This window comes from Sceloporus occidentalis, unplaced genomic scaffold (genome assembly GCF_023333645.1).
Source record: "Sceloporus occidentalis isolate IW3139 unplaced genomic scaffold, rSceOcc1.0.p SCAF_6, whole genome shotgun sequence".
NCBI lineage: Eukaryota > Metazoa > Chordata > Lepidosauria > Squamata > Phrynosomatidae > Sceloporus > Sceloporus occidentalis.
This window is the reverse complement of record NW_028316986.1, coordinates 27,639,127-27,658,174: the sequence shown is the minus strand read 5'-3', so window position 1 is coordinate 27,658,174 and position 19,048 is coordinate 27,639,127. Positions and strand designations below refer to the sequence as shown.

Sequence of the window (19,048 nt, the reverse complement as noted above, 5' to 3'; positions counted from 1 at the left end):
TAAGAGCTGTACAACTTTTTTTTCAAATTTCAACATCTATAGTGATCATTCATATATGTTAAAAATTGCAACAGATTTTAGTTATGACAGTTTATTGAAACGGAAATAATTAATGCATTTTATACTCTGAATTTAAGTATATTATGGACCACATAATTATTTTAAAGTAAAACTGACAGTAAGAAATATCTAACAAATCACTAGCACATAGTTTTTCATTTATTTAGCATCTAATCATGTGGACTGACTGTAAATGATAAAACACTAAATCTCAAATATGTACTATTTTTCCTCCCAAAATATAGGGAAGTCGTGATAACATGAGTATTGTTCTAGTTTGCTTTTCAAATGCTCCTAAGGTCTCAGATGAGGCAGTGAAAAGAGATGCAGAATTGGATAAGCACTTGGAAACACGGGTGGAAGGTAAGAAATTATATTCTATACATAATTGTAGATATTTTTTGTGACTTGAATCAGACTCACTCCTCCCAAAACCAACTGAAGCACCTTTAGCAACTGAAGAAAGCAACGGTCTCTTTTCATGCTGTGGATGTGATTTCTGAATCACAAGATCCAGACAGCAGACTGATATAATGGATTATATAAGTCTTTCTGTTGAGGCTTGCACATACTGTTTATCACTGTTCAGTGTCTTGTATAAAGGTACAGATTAGTTTGCTGTTTGCATACTGACAGATTTATAGGGCAAGGGGCAGATTTTAAAGTTAGGCTTGCTAGCTCATTCCTTATGAACATAGCAAACCCTTCTGAAGAGCAGGCAAACATGCATCTATTAGTCATTCCACCTGTTGAATAATTAATATCAAGCAATTTATATGTCTTCGTTTTCTGAAATAGTATCTGCACTAATATTTTGTAATCTCTAACGCTATGTGAATAGGGGCAGAAAAATTAAGAAACTTATCAAAGGCATGACAACGAAAATATGTGTCTCTGTATGGTGTTTTGGAATCTGAGCTCTGTGAGCCTTTTATTAATAAGATTTCAGCATGGAAGTTGGGGAAATATTCAAATTTTCAGGGTATTTCCTTTTCCCTTAGCTTGTAAGAATTTTTTGCTTCCTGAATTGTTGATATTTACCAGACAGAAGATGAAATGGCTGGAAGTGTGTATCACATCTATGCAGTTCCAAGTAACTTCAGACATAGGCATCGGTGAGCACATTTTGCAAAGTTTGTTGTTATCAAGTCAGCTTTGACTTGTGGCAACCCTGTGATTGAGTGACCTCTAGGTCACCTTGTTAGTAACAATCCTGTTTCAGTTCTTGCAAACTTAAGGATGTGGCTTGCTTGAGTCTTCTACTTGTAATGGTGTCTTCCTCTTTTCCTACTGCCTTCCACTTTACCAAGCATTATCTTTTCTAATGAGAGATGTCACCTCATGTAGTCAAGGGATGATAGCCTCAGTTTGGTATTTTGGCTTCTAGGAAGAGTTAACACTTGATTTCCTCATGGACTCATATGTCTGTTTGGCAGTGCATGGTATCCTTAGCAATCTCCTCTAGAAACACATTGATTTTTTTCCTGTCAGCTTGCTTCACTGTCCAGCTTTCACAATGGTACATAGAAATTGGGAAATGCTGTGACATGCGGGATACTGACTGTGGTATTCACTGATGTATCTTTATACTTGAGGTTTATCTGGCTCTTTCGTAGCTGCCCTCCCAAGTCTTAGTTGTCTTCTGATTCTTGATCACAGTCTCCATTTTTATTATGACCAAGCTTAAGGTAGGAAAAAAATTCTTCAGCTATTTCTGTGTCCTCATTATCCATTTTAAAGTTATGTAAATCTGTGGGCTTTGTTTTTTCTTAATGCTCAACTGTAATCCTGCCTTTGCACTTTCTTCCATAACTTTCTTCAATAGTCATTCCAAGTCTTTGCTATTTTCTGCTGTTATTGAAGTATCTTCTGCATATCTTAAATTGTTGATGTTTCTTCCCTCAATTTTCACACCTCCCTCCTCTGATCCTAATCTAGCTTTCTGTATGATATGTTCTGTGTATAAATAAAAAATTCAGCCTTCTGCTTCACCACAGTGTCATGACAGTGCCCTATTATACATCAGGACACACCCGTTACTTTAAGAACAATCCATAGTTTTCATGGCCTATATAATCAAAGGCTTTGCTATATTCTATAAATCACAGACTGATTTCAGTCTGAAATTCTTTGGTGAGCACAATTGTCCAAAGTATGTTTGTAATATGGTCCTTTCTGCCTTTTCCTTTTCTGAACCCAACTTGGACGTAAGTTTCTCATTCCATATATGGTAAAGGTTTTTGTTGCAAAGTTTTTTAGCATCATTTTGCTTGTATAAGACATTAATGCAGGAGAGTGATGGTTATGATATCTCCTTTCTTGGGGACTGGAATGTATAGTGAGTGTTTCCAATCTGTGGTCCACCATGGGACTACCTGTCCATGGTAGTGGGATTGGATAATACAACAAAATAACACAAAACCACAAAAGACTAACAATAAAAGAGTGATACCATTTTTGGCCAACCAAAATGCAGAAAATACTTCATGTAAGGTTTTGAAGTTTCGTTGGCAGCTCCTTCAAACTTGCCAATTGTAGTCCAAATGAATGAGTTTTATCATTGTTGGAGGTAAACTTTAAAAGATTTAGGTCCCATACCATTGCTCCTTCTTGTTGATGTTCCCCCTGTTGCTTTGTGGCAAAAATTGGTATTTTCAAATCCAGGAAATCATATTCTGGCCATGCAACAAGAAGCGTCCTTTGTCTGCATTGGCTAACATGACATGTTTCACCTATTCAGTACCTAAATGTTTTTCTAAATGTTACAGTACAGGAACGTCTTCAGAAATTCAGTGTTCCCTACTTAAGAAAGGGGCAGCTAGCTTCACACAGAACAGGAACAGCTTGGATCTCAAAAGAAGTTACTTTTCTGTTAATGGAATTGACATTTTGTTACATTTTTTTAAAAAAATAATCTTTATTGAAAGTTACATGTTTTTATTACCCTTTGTCCCTGGTCCCCATGTGGCCAGGAGGGGGTGTACCATTTTCCTGCCAATGTCTTCTGGGCAGCAGCAATAGTTGGAGGTGACATTGGCAGAGGATCTCTCAAAGACAACAGCAGTGGCACTTCAGTTAAGTCTTCCTAGGATGCTGGAAAAAGAGGCACTGGTAAATGCTTTCAAATGTCCTTTACCACAAAAACTCTGTGATGAGACAATCAAAACGAAGCAAAAGATACTACTGGTAGATGAGAGTCCCAGGTCAGAAAGTACTCAGCCAGCTACTGGAATGATGCAACTTGAACTCAAGCCAAAAGCACTGAGATGTCAAAGGAAAGTTCAATGTATATAATTTTACATAGTATTTGGAGGCAACTGAAGAGTTTCTGTTAGTATTAGTGTTAGTAACACTGTTTGTACATGGATAACAAGAGTCATAGAAGAAAACTAGCGTGGCGTAGTGATTTGAGCATTAGACTATGACTCTGGAGACCAGGCTTCACATCCCTCAGCCATGGAAACCCACTAGGTGACCTTGGGCAAGTCACACTCTCTCAGGCTCAGAAGCAAAGGCAAACCCTCTCTGAACAAATTATGCCAAGTACATCCAGCAACAATAATAAAGAGTGTTCCTGTAGACCTATATATTTTTTTATCTAATGAAACATGACTTTCTTAATAACTTGTCCATGGTCATTCCTTGATAAATATATATGTCATGGCTTTACACCTTTGGATTCCCACAATCTGGATTTTGCTTTCTAAACTTGTACTATAAGAACATTATGCTTTTAGTTTTGTGGATTATCTATAAAACTATCGTGTATTGTATATGTGACTGATTGCAAGCAGTGTAATGAGCAGCATCTTCAGTTGCTGATAATAATAATAATAATAATTTTTATTTATAGACCGCTATTCCGCAATGATCATAGGTTTCTGCTGACATGACTTTGTCACTTCAAATTGTGCTGCTTGATTGTTCTTCACCTTGAAAAGCTTAAAATTCTGTACCTAGACAGTGTATGATATACAAATTGTATAAAATTCTATTTCCTAGTTTGAAGAGTTCTCTGAACTTTATTGCAGCTTTTGATTTGCTCACTCGATTTTGCTAGTCATGATAAGTACTCAGAATGCCTCTGAAATACCATCTGTAGCCACTGAATATTTTATTGAGCCATTTCTTTAACTATGGTGCCTTCAGTATTCATTGTCCTCACTCTTTCAGGAAAGTTTCAGAAACTTGCTTCATGTTTTAAAATGAAAGTTCTGACTCTTGAGAAGTTGACTTCTATTCCATGTTGTGTGTATGTGTAGCCAAACACATTCTGCAAGTTTTATGTAATGGTTGCTCTTGTTGGGTGTATTGTTCAAGTGCCCCAAAGGATGTATAGAGAAGTATTTAGATGTGACTTTGGACATTTCAACACATAGCCAGCAATAGAATGTATTAATGATAAATAGCAATAAATCAAATTTTAAAAATTAATCAAACATTTTCTGAGCACAAAAACAGAATAGCTTCAAATCAGCAGTCATAGTCTTAAAGATAACTGCATTCTGTACAGAAAGAGTATTAACTGTTGTACAGTGGACCCTTGTTATACGCTGGGGTTTGGTTCCAAGATCCCCTGTGTATAACAAAATCCGTGTATGCTCAAGTCCCATTAAATATAATGACATAGCAAAATGGTGTCCCTTATAAAAAATGGAAAATCAAGGTTTGATATTTGAAATGTATACTTTTTGGGAACATTTTCAAACCGTGTATGCTTGAATCTGTGTATAAAAAAATCAGTGTATAAGAAGGGCCGACGGTAAATTACTGAGTGAACACTAAACTGAAGCTAGTGTTGATCATTAGAAGTCCAAGATCAATAACTGAGGATGTCAGTCCACAAGCCAAGGAAAAAAACCAGAGAGGTGCTGAAGAACAGTCAGAAATTATTTTTAAGTGTCACAGGAGTCAAGGCTAAGTCTCTGTGGGCTTGTGGTTCACTTTTTCTACAGGAGCTGATCAGTGAGCGAAGGCAGATGGGGCATCTCCATCTGAGATTCCGAGGTTCTCAGGTTGGCCCTGTACTAGGCCACTCCCCATATAATAATAATAATAATAAAAATAGTAATAATAATTTGCTTTATTTATATACCACTATTCCAAAGATCATAGCGGTGAACAGCAAGTAAGCTAATTAGCAAGTAAGCTAATTTGCCCCCAACAGTCTGGGTACTCATTTTAGTGACCTCGGAAGAATGCAAGCCTGAGTCGAGCTTGGACCCTTTTGCTGGTCTTGAACTCGCAACCTTGTGGTTTTGAGTGAATGGCTGCAGTACAGGCATTTAACCACTGCGCCACTAGGGCTCCATATCTGCTGCCATCTTAGAAGGTAGCATGTCACTAAATTTCTGTTTTTAAAAGGATGAGGATAAGTGGATTTACCTAGGAAGTGCATTTCATAGTAACAACATACTGTGTATATCTGGGAGAGGAAAATGTGTCCAACATGTTTGGTTGATAGATAATGTTTTAGTTTGATAGATCACACGTTTTGTAGTCAAGATGTTAGTGGTGAGTTTCTCTCAGAATACAAATGATTTGGTGTGGCTAAGATGTAAGATGAAAGAGATATTTTAGTGTCTAGGGTCAGGTTGAGAAACTGTTAACTAAACAGTTTAGGAGAGAGGGAGTTGAAACATCATGACAGTCTGGGTTAGGCCAGGCAATTATGCCTTGACTTTCTAGTTAAGAGGCTAAGCTAAAGTGGCCTCTGGCCATATGGCATGATTTCTTTCTTCTTTGTGGTCTCTGCAAAGCACACAAATGGATTTTCTGCGTCTGCACAGTAGATATCGGAACCACTGGAATAGCTAGGGAAGACTTTTTGGCCCATCCTCTATATAAGGCCCCGCTCTTACCCAGTTCCTTTTTGTCTGCCGCGTGAGCAGCTCAAGGAACAGCGCTGGGAATTGTTTTCTTTTGCTTTCAGTTTTGACCACGTTTTCTCCTTGACGATTCTTTAGACTCTGTTTTAGATTGTTTGCTTCGATCTTCTTCAGGAGTTTTGCCTTGGACATCATGTCCACATAATCCTTCAAAAAGTGTACGAAGTGTGGAATGAATATTCCCATTCATGATGGCCACTCCAAATGTCTTTTGTGCCTTGGAAAGGCCCATAACACCTCGGCTTGTGCTCATTGTAAGGCCTTCACGCCACAGGTAAGGAAGAATAGAGAAATGAGGCTGAAATCCTCCTTCCATTCCCAAATCCTCAGGCCTACTTTGAAATCCCCTCCTAGGGCATCTCAGGCCAATGACAAGCCTCCAACAGCTGGCCAAGGCTCTCTGCGCCATGGTAAGCGCAAGAAGCCCATAGAGGGTATGTCTGGCCTCGCTTCTCTGAAGCAACCCACGTTTTCTGAGTCCTCTGAGCCAGACAAAAAGAAGCATAAGGCCTCCAAGGATGAGGCCAAAGTCTTCTCTCACCGGCAAGACAAAAATTCTTGTCCATCTCTCGGTCTCGATACCAATCAAGACTGCCAACAAAGTCTCTGGGAAAGAGCCCAATCTCTTTACGACGACTTTCCCGAAGACAAGAAATGCATAGCCTTCGCTATTCACACCAAGATCTACGCCCTTGCCTCCCAACAAATCTTCAGCGAGGCATTTGGCTGATTGTTCGGCTAAACAACTGGCTGCAGCCATTTCCCACCACCGCTATGCCTGGTTGAGGGCCTCTGACCTAACTCCCCAGGCCAGATCAGCTATTGAGCACTTCCCTTTTGATGCCACCGGTTTGTTCCACAAAGAAACCAATGAAAAGTTGGACTTTAAGAACAAAATGAGGTATACTGCCCAGAAATACGGTATGTCCTCTTCTTCTCACCAACCCTCTCAGTCCCGTCTCCGTTTGGAATGGCAAAAGTCCACTTACCCTCCTAATCAGCCCAAACAGTCTCAATCCACTGACTACCAGGGCCAGTGGTACTCTCAACTTTCTACCTCTTCAGGCAAATGCCAGCAACATTATAAACAGCCCTTCCAAAAGAAGGACTCTGACCAAGGCAAGCACAGATTCTGAAGATTTTCAGCGCACTTCGCCACCCACCTGCCCTTTGGAGATTGTTTGGCCTCATTCTACCACGCTTGGGCCACCATAACATCAGACTCTTGCATCTTACAAATTGTGTTGAGGGGTTATGCCCTAGAGCTTCAACATCCCCCCCAAGGGGCTCCATCCTCATCAACCCCCCCTCTCAGACAACCTTCTCGACAAAGTGCGCTCTTTATTGGAAAAAGGGGCCATCGAGCCCGTCCCCCTTTCCCAGTCTTGAGACTGTTTTTTCTCCCGTTATTTTATTGTCTTCAAATGGGATGGAGGTTTCTGACCCATTATGGATCTTCGCTACCTCAATTCTTTTCTTTTTTTCAAGAAATTCAGAATGGTGACTCTCGCTTCCTTTGTTACAGGCTGGAGATTGGTTCACGACTCTGGACCTCCGGGATGCTTACTTCCATATAAGCATCAGGGAACATCACCAAAACCTTCTTGCCTTCTCCGTTTGTCCCGCCTTCTTCTGGTACTGGGTCTTACCCTTAGGACTATCCTCAGCCCCAAGGGTATTCACAAAGTGCATGGCGGTCGTTGTGGCCTACCTCCATCAGCAAGTCATTATCTTCCCCTACCTGGACGATTGGCTTTTCGTTGCACCCTCCAGAGAGATGCTCTTTTTTCACAGAGACATTGCCATCTCTCTGCTTCGATTTCTCGGGTTGACACTCACCAAAGACAAATCCACCCTCTCTCCAACCCAAAGGGTGTGCTTCCTAGGCGCAGACTTCGATTCGACAACATTGAAAGCCTACCCCCCCTGCCAACAGGTTTGCCAATCTCAGGTCCTCCGTCCAGGCCTGCATCTTTTCCAGGTGGATCAGGGCCCACACCACCCAGATCGCCTTGTGACACATGGCATCCACAACATATGTGACCCTTGCGCCCATCTTTGCTTTCGCCCGTTCCAGTCATGCCTTTTCTCAGTCTTCAACAACTCCTGGGCCACCCTGGAAAGTGGATCACGGTACCAAAGTCCAGCTCTCATTCTCTTCTATGGTGACTGGACCCAATAAGGTCTGTACACAGCCTCAAGTGATGCTCACTACTGATGCTTCCATCACCAGCTGGGGTGCTCACTCCAAGGACCTGTCGGTCCATGGAAGATGGTCCACGTCAGAACATCTCCACATCAATGCCTTGGAGATGCTTGCGGTACAGAAGGCCTTGAAGTCCTTCGAATCCATCTTGTCCCACCAAGTGGTGTTTCTTCTCACTGACAACACCACGGTGATGTATTACATCAACAAGCAAGGAGGCACGAAGTCGTCCACCCTTCTTGACCTTACCTTGCAAATTTGGGACTGGTGCATTCCCAGGACTATCACCCTTCAGGCGATCCACCTGCCTGGAGGTGACAACGAACTGGCAGACAAACTCAGCAGGTCTCCAGACTCCTGCCATGAATGGCGACTCTACCCTCAGGTCGTCCACTTTCTCTTCTCTCCCTAGGGCTCTCCCGAGATCGACCTTTTCGCCTCCCCGCAAAACTCTCATTGCCGGCAGTTTTGCTGCCAGATTCCATCCCATCAATCCCGGGGGGATGCCTTCCTCTTCCAATGGTCCAGCAAGATGCTGTACACCTTTCCTCCATTTCCCTTGATCACCAGAGTGGTATCCAAGATGACTGATCCGATGCCATCCTGATCACCCCATGGTGACCTTGACAGCTGTGGTTTGCCCCCTTCTCCACCTGTCATCCAACCGCTTCCAACACCTGCCGGCCTGTCCGGACCTCCTGACCCTCCCCGATGGCCAGGTTCGCCACCCCAAGGTCGAGACTCTCCATCTCGCGGCTTGGAGGATTCTTCCCTAGCCCAATGCTCAGTCCCGGTCCGAGATGTCATCTTGGCACCCCCAAGCCATCCACTAGGAAATCTTATTCCTTGAAATGGAACAGATTCTCCACTTCCTTGCACTCCAAGGGCCTTTTCCCTTTGGATGTCACCATTCCTGTCATCCTGGACTTTCTCAACCCTTTTTCACAGTCAGGTCTCTCTGTCCCTTCACTCAAATGCTACATGGCAGCCATCTGTACACATTTCCAATTCATAGACCGGCCTACTTTCTTTGTGGATCCTTAATCAAGAAATTTCTCAAGGACTTGACTAATTTGAGACCTCCGATCTCCACCCTGATCCCGGCTTGGAGCCTCAGCCTTGTTTTGTCTACTTTGTCTGCAAAGCCCTTTGAGCCTCTTGTTTCTTGTGATCTCAGGCTGCTTACCTGGAATACTGCCTTCCTAGTAGCTAGTGAACTTGTGCCCTTCATGTGGATTCACCCTACCTCAGGTTTTTCAGGGACAAGGTGATCCTTCACCCAGACATTTATTTTTTGCCAAACGTCATTTCAGCCTTTCACTTCAACCAGGACATTGTTCTCCCCACCGTGGCTCCGAACCTCTCCTCAGAGACTGAACGCCGTCTACATTCTCTGGATGTCAGGCGAGCCCTTGCCTTTTACCTTGACAGGACTTCTGCTTCCAGAAAGTCCCAAAAATTGTTTGTTACTCCACCTCGAAGCTTGGACTGCCAGTCTCCCCGCAACACTTCTTGAAATGGGTAGCATTGACAATTCACCTTGCCTACGAACTCTCTGGGAAGACTCAGCCTGCCTGAATTTGAGCTCATTCTACCAGGGTGGTAGCAGCTTCTTCTGCCTTTCTCTCCAGCATTCCTCTGGAGGACATTTGTCAATCTGCAGTCTGGTCACAACCTCTTACATTTATCAACCATTATAGACTTGATGCCAGACACAGACATGAGGCAGCTTTTGGTAGAACAATTCTCCTTTCCAACATCTCTCAGATCAGTTGTTAAATCAATAATCACACATTGTTTATTAGCTTTACTCAGGACACTCCCTCCTCCTGCACAGTACAAGCTAATCAGTCTGACCTATTTGTGTGCTTCACAGAGACCATGAAGAAGGAGGACAGGTTGCCAACCTGTAACTGTAGTTCTTCGAGTGGTCATCTGTGAATCCACACAAATCCCTCCCATCCTCCCTTCGGCCGTGTCCTGCCCTGCTTCCGGTCCGCTCCATTGCGGCAGTTCTAGAACTGGGTAAGAGTGGGAAGATGGGCCTTATATAGAGGATGGGCAGAGCTACTGCCAAAAGGTGTTCCCTAGCTATTCCAGTGGTTCCAATATCTACTGCGCAGATGCAGAAAACCCATTTGTGTGGATTCGCAGATGACCAGTCAAAGAACTACAGGCAACCTGTCCTTCTGTATTGTTCAGATCTGGTGTAGGGGACTTGTTGGTTTTACTTTTCCTCTCACATCAAGGAATGCCCCTTTTTCATAACTGTAGGATGACTTCCCATCATGGTGTAGTGGTTTGAGCAGTGGACTGCGACTTTGAAAACCAGGGTTTGAATTCCTGCTTAGCCATGGAAACCCACTGGCTGACCTTGGGTAAGTCACATTCTCTCAGGCTCAGAGGAAGGCAAAGGCAATGTCAAACTCCCTCTGAACAAATTTTGACAAGAAACCCCCATGATAGAGTCGGCTATAGTTGCCATAGGTCAGAAATGACTTGAAGGCACACAACTATAAACAAGATCCCTGCTGAAAGGACAAGTGCACCCAGGAGTCAAAGGCCCTTGTTTTATTTGTGAACAGTCAGTACAAATGTTTTGGTCACCTGTGCTATAGTTTTACAGTTTAGAGTTGTGCTGTTTTGAGTACTATATAATGATCTCAAACCCATCATGCAGTAAGCTTTTAGAGCTGGTCTGCTTAAATGTTTTCTTTGAATCGGTTAACTCTTGGAAATTCACTATAATTCTGTCCATGGCATAATCTGAGTTTGTCATTTTTTTCTAATTAGATACTGAAGCTTGCTTCCTGAATTGTCATTGGATACAAAATAACACACATTTGCTAGTCTTTGGACTGTGATGCAAAAATTTTGTTTTCATTTTTTTTCCTGTCAGGAATAGAATGAATATACTTCAGGACAGTTCCTGTTTCATGGGTTAACTGGAATATTTCAATTAGTATTATTGTCTAGAGATTTCAGAACACTGCCTAGATGACTTTTTAAACTACTGAATATTAGTGCACATAAACCAGCTCTTGTCTTCATAGACTATTTTCTTGGGGAGGCTGCTTCACATTTATCGATAAGCAAAAGTATTAATCATTCTGTTAACTATTTTACAGTGCAATAGAGTCTTATTGTATAGAAAACAGTATGTAATTTGTATTTGGGATAAAACAAAACTGTTTTCTGATTCAGTGTAGTTAACTGATCTAGATGGCTTGCTTAATTGCAATTCTCTTATGTATTTGCGCTGTTACTTTAAGTAACATAAAGGAAACATAAATTAACTATGTACAAAAATAAGATCAATGTGAAATTGAGTCTTTTCTCAATGCATTCATGTTTCTTTGATCAGTAATCCCAGCAGATCACAGCCTTTTGTGAAACGTCCACTTCCTCCCAGTCCCAGTTCTTTTTGAGCTCAACTAGTATTCCAGACATGATTCCTGAAAATATGAAGCAGGATACTATCCTTGGGTCATATAGATCGGATGTATAGTGCACACATGCAAAAAAAATTAACAGCTTGTGAGCCTTGTAGTATTTGTCCTTAAAATTAAACATATTTTGCTCAGTTGTCCAAGTTTATTCAATGCTTGTCCAGCACCGGATCTTGTCTGATTTTGGAAACTAAGCAGAGTCAGCCCTGGTCAGTACTTGGATGGGAGACCATGAATGAATGCCGTATGCTGCAGGCTATAGATCAGAGGAAGGAACCAGCAAAACCACCTTTGAGTATTCCTTGTCTAAGAAAACCCTATAAATGCATGGAGTTGCCATAGGTTGACAGGCCACTTGAAAGTGCATACATCCATACGCAGAGTTAACTGCCAGATCAATGGGCTTAGCTTTACCTTTCAAGAAAGTGATTTGATTTGTCTGTGAGCCTCTAGACCTTGTTATAGATTGACAGAAGTAAGTGATGTTCACAAAAGTCCCCAGAAGAAAGTAACTGCTCAGTTCATTCTCCATTACATTACCTTGGATGCCATGCTAAACCATAGTTTAGTGTGGCATAGGCAAGCCACAGGAAGTCTCACAAGCTCATTTCTTCTTCTTCTTCTTCTTCTTCTTCTTCTTCTTCTTCTTCTTCTTCTTCTTCTTCTTCACCATAGTTCAGTGCTTTTAAAACTAAAATGCTGTGATTTACATGTACATCCATTTTTTCTTTAACAGGCAAAGTAGAAATCATTATTTGCTGTTGCTCATGTGTTTTGTACTAAGTCATAGTTGTGTGTGATACCTGAATGCAGCCATTGTTTGGCACAGTATAAGCCACATATGTACCAATTCCTTGTTGTGCCTTTCAGAAAGTAAGACTATGGTCCAAAACACATTCCAGAAATAATCTAGTTTGAGACCCCTTTAACTGCCCTGGCTCAGTGCTAGGGAATTGTGGGAACTGTAGTTTTGTGATACACTTAGCTTTCTGTGTTAGAGCTCTGGTGCCACAGTTTTCAGGATTTCCTAGCACTGAGCAAGGGTAGTTAAAGTGATCTCACTGGACCTATGTTCACTTTCTGGGTCTGTTCATAGAAACCGATAGACACTGCCCTGTGCTACAGGTGTGTAGCCTTTATTATTAGATCTGTTTTTGCCATTGTTCTGCAAACCAGGCCAGAGGCTTACTCTTTGTTTTTAGTGTGCAGGACAGATGGATGCAATAGCAACCTAGTTGACTTCTCTCAGGAACAAAGTGCTGCATGATTTCTTGGGCCTTGATCCCGTCTGACATATGTGCATTGAGTGTGCGTTCTGTGTAGGGGATGCCATACACCTCTGGATGTAGACTTTCTCTACAGACATGCACAGTCAGCACATGGAGAACAGAAGCAGAGCAGAGTCAAAGAACAGACCCACTTATTTGTTTTAATTCCTTCAAACAATTTGTGAAGGGAGAATTATAGTGTGGAATAATTAAAGTAGAACATAGAATGGGAGATTGGAATGAGCAGTGAGTATAATTTTCTTAAAACTGAGAGATGGGCAAGCACTAAGTGAACAATGTAGTCCAAAGGAATGAACGTAGCAGAATTTTTTAAATTGCTGCTTAAAAGTTGTAGAAATCCCTTAGTAAAAAAAGGTTGGTGTTCAGAGTTCAAATGTATGCTTGTTTGCATAGATAGCTTTAAGAGGGATTATGTGTCATTTGAGTCCCAGTATTCTCCCTTAAATTGAACATTTGTTCTGAAAAAATTATGAATAGGGAGAAACTCTTCTAGAACATGGCCACATAGCCCGAAAAACCCACAAAAAACAATTTATGAATGTGTCTTTTAAGAAGAAAATGCTAAATAACATCAAGAACGCACAGGTTCCTCTGGATTGTATTGTGAAAATTAATGGGAGTTATGGATGACTGAGGGCAATACCTGTTTTTGGTTAAGACTAAAACCAGAGTTTAGAAGTAACTAGTTATAAATAAAGTCTAATAATATCCACAATCCATCAAACAGCAATACCTTTATTGAGCCAACCAAAATGCACAATACACAGTCGGCCACAGATACTCCTTCCACAAAGAGCTGCCTTTTCCAGACATCTTAAATAATAATAATAATAATAATAATAATAATAATAAAATTATTTATGTTTCCCCGCCTCTCCCATTGGATCGAAGCGGGGTTACAGACTAGATAAAATCCAATATATACATAGAAATCTTTAAACAAGTTACTAACATTAAAATCTCAGCATATTAATAACAATTATCAGTTAAATTACCAGTTAACAATACAATCGGGGAATAGAGCAGCATCTCTTTCAGGGAACATGTCAGTCAGTATATTATATCATATCATGGTAAGCTTGGCGGAAAAGCTTGGTGTAGTGGTTTCAGTGTTGGACTATGACTCTGAAGACCAGGGTTCGATTCCCTGCTTGGCTAGACACCCGTAATCTTGGACAAGTCACATAATCTCAGCCTCAGGGGAAGGCAGTGGCAAACCTTCTCTGAACAAATCTGGCCAAGAAAACCCCATGATAGATTTGCCTTAGGGTTGTCATAAATCAGAAATTACTTAAAGATACACAACAACTACAACTATAGCGAGGGGAGATCTCTGTACAAAACGTATTTGTCTTCAGTTGTATTTACTTAATTTTGGGAAGAATAAAACAAATAATGCATAGCAATCTGTCAAATTTACATTGTCACAAACTAGTGGTTCAATCCTAGTATAAACGTTCCTGTTAGTAGGTGTACTGAATTTAAGGTTATTGTGGCATAATTAATTTTACAAGAAAAGTTTAGATGGGTTAATTTATGTGGCATGAATTCAGGAGGAGCTAAATCTGTATGTATATATAAGTTTGGTTATATGAATTTCACTTTATTAGACAGAAACTAGAGCCATTATCAGTAAATAATCTGATTATTTACTATATGCTAGTAACAGTGAATTTGAATTTAAGGGGAGAATCCTGCAGCTCATTATAAGCACTGAAATGCTGGATTTGTTCAGCTTCTACCCTTTACATTTTACAAAGAGCCTTGAGTCTGAAAAACATGTATAGTATGGTTGATGTTAAATCATTGGGTATTAAATCATTTATAGTTAAACAACATCCAAATAAATGTTAAATACGGAATGGTTTTGCATACTTAATTTTCTGTTTGGTAAGTTAGAGGATGAGTTGAAGATACAAACTAGTATCAATTGATGTCTAGTTCACATCATCTACTTCCATCACACTGGTTTCCTTCACAAATGGTGTTACCTTACCTACTGATTTTGAACCTGTTAGTTAAAAACATTTATTCTTAGGTTAGCCTTGGATCATTCATGGTATGTTCATTTAATTGCTTATAGTAAGTACATAAATAGCTTGCTTGCAGCCTGTCATACCTGAGACTAGTGCTGCCCCCAGACTGTGGAATGGACTGCCAGAAGAGATAAAACAGCTGAAAAAGTTGACTCACTTAAAACAGCATTAAAAACATGCAGGCCCACCCAGTCAATTTTAAATCACGACTTTTTAATTTGTATCTTCTAAAGAATGTGCTCTTATGAGTATATTTTAATGGTTTTATAGCATTGTATTTTCGCTGTTTGTTTTATGTGTCTTCAGTTGTGTTATGTATTTTAATGTGCTGTACCCCACCTTGAGAAGAGGTTGGAAATAAATTACTACTACTACTACTATTATTATTCATAGTAATAGTAGTATTGCACTTACATGTCTAAACGCATGGTCTGAAGTTTTATCTAACCTTTATTTGCTTAGTCCCATGATCCCTACACTTTGTTAGAGAAGTTAATTAGATATTAGCACCTGTCTAGAAACTTTGCAACATTTGTGCATAGAATAATGAAGTTTTTACTGTCATTGATATGCTGCACTTATTACCTAAAACCATGTCTTGCATTTATGCAGGAGGTTTTTCGTTTTTTGTTAGTTTGTCGTTTAAACTGCAGGTGCTTAAAGACAGGTGCTTAAAGCTCTGTATTGTTGTTCAGGAAGGATTGCTGTTCGGAAGTTCTTTTCCTCAGTGGAATTCCCATAACTTAGACAGAAGGCCAAGTACTTCTAAAATGTAACAGCTTGGTATGAGATTATGGTATGGCAAACGACACTAGGACTAAATTCTGTGTTACTTGAGGCAATATACAGGAGAGTTCATGTGGAAAATATTCAACAGAATAAGTTACCCATATTTTTTCTGTCCCATGTGTGCTGCTTTTGATACTTTTTTTCCCTTACAGGAATTGCCCAAGTCATTCAATGTCCTGTACGTTGGATGAACTGTAACAACTTTAAATGACACATACTTGACCAGAAATGAGATTTAGAGTATTGAAGGAATTTTATTTCAAGAATAGAAGAATTTTAAGAAAACAGAAGAAAATGCGGAAGGACTGTTATTTTCCCTTATCCTTTATTTTATTTCCAAATTTCTCCCGACTGCAATAAATATTCAAACTCTTCCCTTTGACAAATGTCTACTGTTTCCTTAATTACACACCTTGAACTATAGATTAAAAAAAAGAACAGTGTATAGTTTTGTCACTTTTCACAAGACAAAAAAAAGAAATCTTATAGGGCAATATGACCTTTTTGGCTTTTATCTAACTTGAGAATGCATTAGAAAACACAATCAGTAGCATATTTTTGTTTTGCCTAGAGCTCAGTTTTCTTTCAGAATTTAAATTCATGTACCATGTTGAATCAAGAATTCATGTTATCAAGTTTGGGGATGAAAAGGCTGAGTTTTTTATATATATATATATATGAATGCAGTGGGTCCTTAGTATCTGTGGGGGTTTGGTTCCTGGACCCCCGGCGGTTACCAAAATCTGTGGATGCTCAAGTACCATTAAATACAATAGCATTGGGAAATTGTGCCCCTTATATAAATTAGCAAAATCAAGTTTGCATTTTGGAATTTATATTTTTTTATAATATTTTCAAGCCATGGATGGTTGAATCCATGGATAAAGAAAAAGTCCATCGCTATGGAAGGCCAGCTGTACTTATTCTTGCCAGTTACTTTTCTTAGTTTTTTGTATAATATACTCAATCAGGTGAAAGGTGAGCTAAGTAGAAAATTTGTTTGTTTTCATTTTCTGCTTTCTTTGAATCAGAAGTTCTCATAAAGAGAAGGCTGTAACAATTCCTTCTATCTCTTTCATATGGAAATATGTTCAGCGGACTTGATTTTCAACCTTGCTGTTTTATAAACAAGCACATTAATTACTCTTGTTTGATTCTCTCGGATTTTGAATGTGGGAGGTGGTGAGGAGAGGAAGAAGCAGCAAAGCCAAATACTCCCAGATTAAGTGTGAATATTTGATAAAATATCTCTCCTTTCCCAACACTGGTTTCAGTTTGAGCCTCTTACAAAGAGTGGTGTTTACATTGGTTATGTGATTTCAAGTTAAAGTTAGAAGGATTACAAGGGCACCAGTTACATTACATAGAGCAACGGTGAGATTAAGATCAAACTTTGATTCTCAGTGCCTCATGTGAGCTACACCAGGTCTGCAAATGACTAATAAAATTAAAACCAGAAGTGACCAGTGTATTTTCAGTGCTGATTTCAGAGCCTTGGACTTGATGGACCATATGACTACTCCTGGAGCCTCTGCTGCCCTAGAAAAACAGTCTGAGGGTTTGTTTGTTTTTCTGTGGGCTAAAAGTCTGTTGGAATCTGGGGCTGCCAAAACAAAGAGGGGGTGTTTAGGAGGCCATGTGGTAGACAGACTTTACTCTACTTGCCCCAATATTCATAGTCTTTTATGCAATGCAGAGGCTGGAAAATGTCAGTGCTAAATCCAAGGCTGCTTATAAAAATCTCTCTTCCATTCAGTATATATATTTTTAACTGCTGACCAACTGAAGCAACTAGACACAGTGCTAGATCATCTTTCCGTTAGAGTTCGTGCAAGACTAGAAGTATTGGGAGCAGCGTATTCCTTCAGAAGTTAGAAAGGTGTTCCAGAGGTTCAGTTATAATGATATAACAGATTATCAGATCAGAGTAAATGGAATAGAAGAAAGGAATGAAATAGTTATATAAGATAATAATTAAAACAAATTGAAGGAAGATTGAAGGGAAGAGAAAAAATTATGGTACCATTGTCTGAAAGGCTACGCTCTGTGGCACATAGGTAAACAGCTTATAGACAGATATGATTTGAATCTCATAAACAAATGAGATTTGAATGTTGAGAAATCCAGGCATAAAATACTATGAGAAGGGTGACTGTGAAGGTTACAAATAAAATATGCCCTATTCCTAGAACTGCTCAATGATACCAACATTTGACTGCGAAAATCAAATAGCAATGAGAAGTAAATATTTGAAAAAAATAGCAGATCCATGTAATTCCTATTTGTGAACATACCATGTTCAGAGCAGTTACCTTCCTGTAGCATAACTGTTCTGGCAAAATAAATTTGAATCAGTTTCTTTGCTTGTGGGTGCCTGTCATTATTGTATGATACTATCTGAGACCTCAAATTCTAAACACATTACAAGTGAAAGATGACTGTTAAATACAGTGGGATTTACTCCTGAATATACTTGCATAGAATTGTGTCTAATTAGCTTTGACACTGAATAATATTGAAACCTAAAATAGGATGAAAAGAACCATGTGAGTAACTCTTTACCCAGAGAGCGTAACACATTTCATAAATAGGAGATCTGCACTCAAAACAAAAGGACACTTTTTGTTGATTAGCTCCTGCAGAACCAAAAGAATATTCCTTGTTGATTTGATTTGTTTTTGGAAAAGGTCCCAATTGTATTGTAAGCAATTACCTTTAAAAGCTGAATTCCCCAGATGAAGCATGAGATCTCAAAATCCTTAAACTGTCCACTTGAGGTCACTCAGGCTCTAAAGTCGGGCAGTTCTTCATCTTCTAAGTTAAAGAACTATGTTCACTTCTTTCTTCCCCTGATAAGAATAGTGAAATAAGAATATTCCCGTTCCTTCCTTTGTCTCTGTCCCTGAAATATCCCAGTCTTTCTGATTATGCAAGAATCCTTCTCTTTTCTGGATGGACTTGGGCAAGAGAATATTGCCTTTCCTTGATATTAGTGGATACCTGATAAGACACATTCTTATATCTTGTAATCTTTTGGTGTTATGAATTTTTCTTAGGGTTTATGCACTTAATATAATAAAGTGGCAGAGGTTGGTGCTTCAAAGTAAGGCATGCTCCAAAACAGTCCTGTGGAATAGATTGTTTGCGGGCACAGTTCAAGGTGTTGGTTATCACCTTTAAAGCCCTACATGACTTGGGCCCAACCTATCTAAGGGATCGCCTGCTTCCATACAATCCGCCCCACACACTCAGGTCCTCTGGGAGGAATTTATTACAACCCTTAAAACCAGTTTGACAGCAACCTCCCAGAGGACATTTTCTGCAGCTGCTC

The 19,048-nt window shown here is 39.8% G+C and overlaps 1 protein-coding gene across 2 annotated transcripts in view; it reads left to right on the top strand.

Moving 5' to 3' along the window:
- The window catches only part of PPM1B (protein phosphatase, Mg2+/Mn2+ dependent 1B), a 63,721-nt gene that overhangs the window by 32,637 nt on the left and 12,036 nt on the right, over positions 1–19,048 (top strand). For both annotated transcript variants that reach the window (XM_089529169.1, XM_089529168.1), the window contains exon 4: positions 306–423. In XM_089529169.1, coding sequence (XP_089385295.1) covers positions 306–423 — 118 coding nt within the window. The remainder of the gene's footprint in view (positions 1–305; positions 424–19,048) is intronic.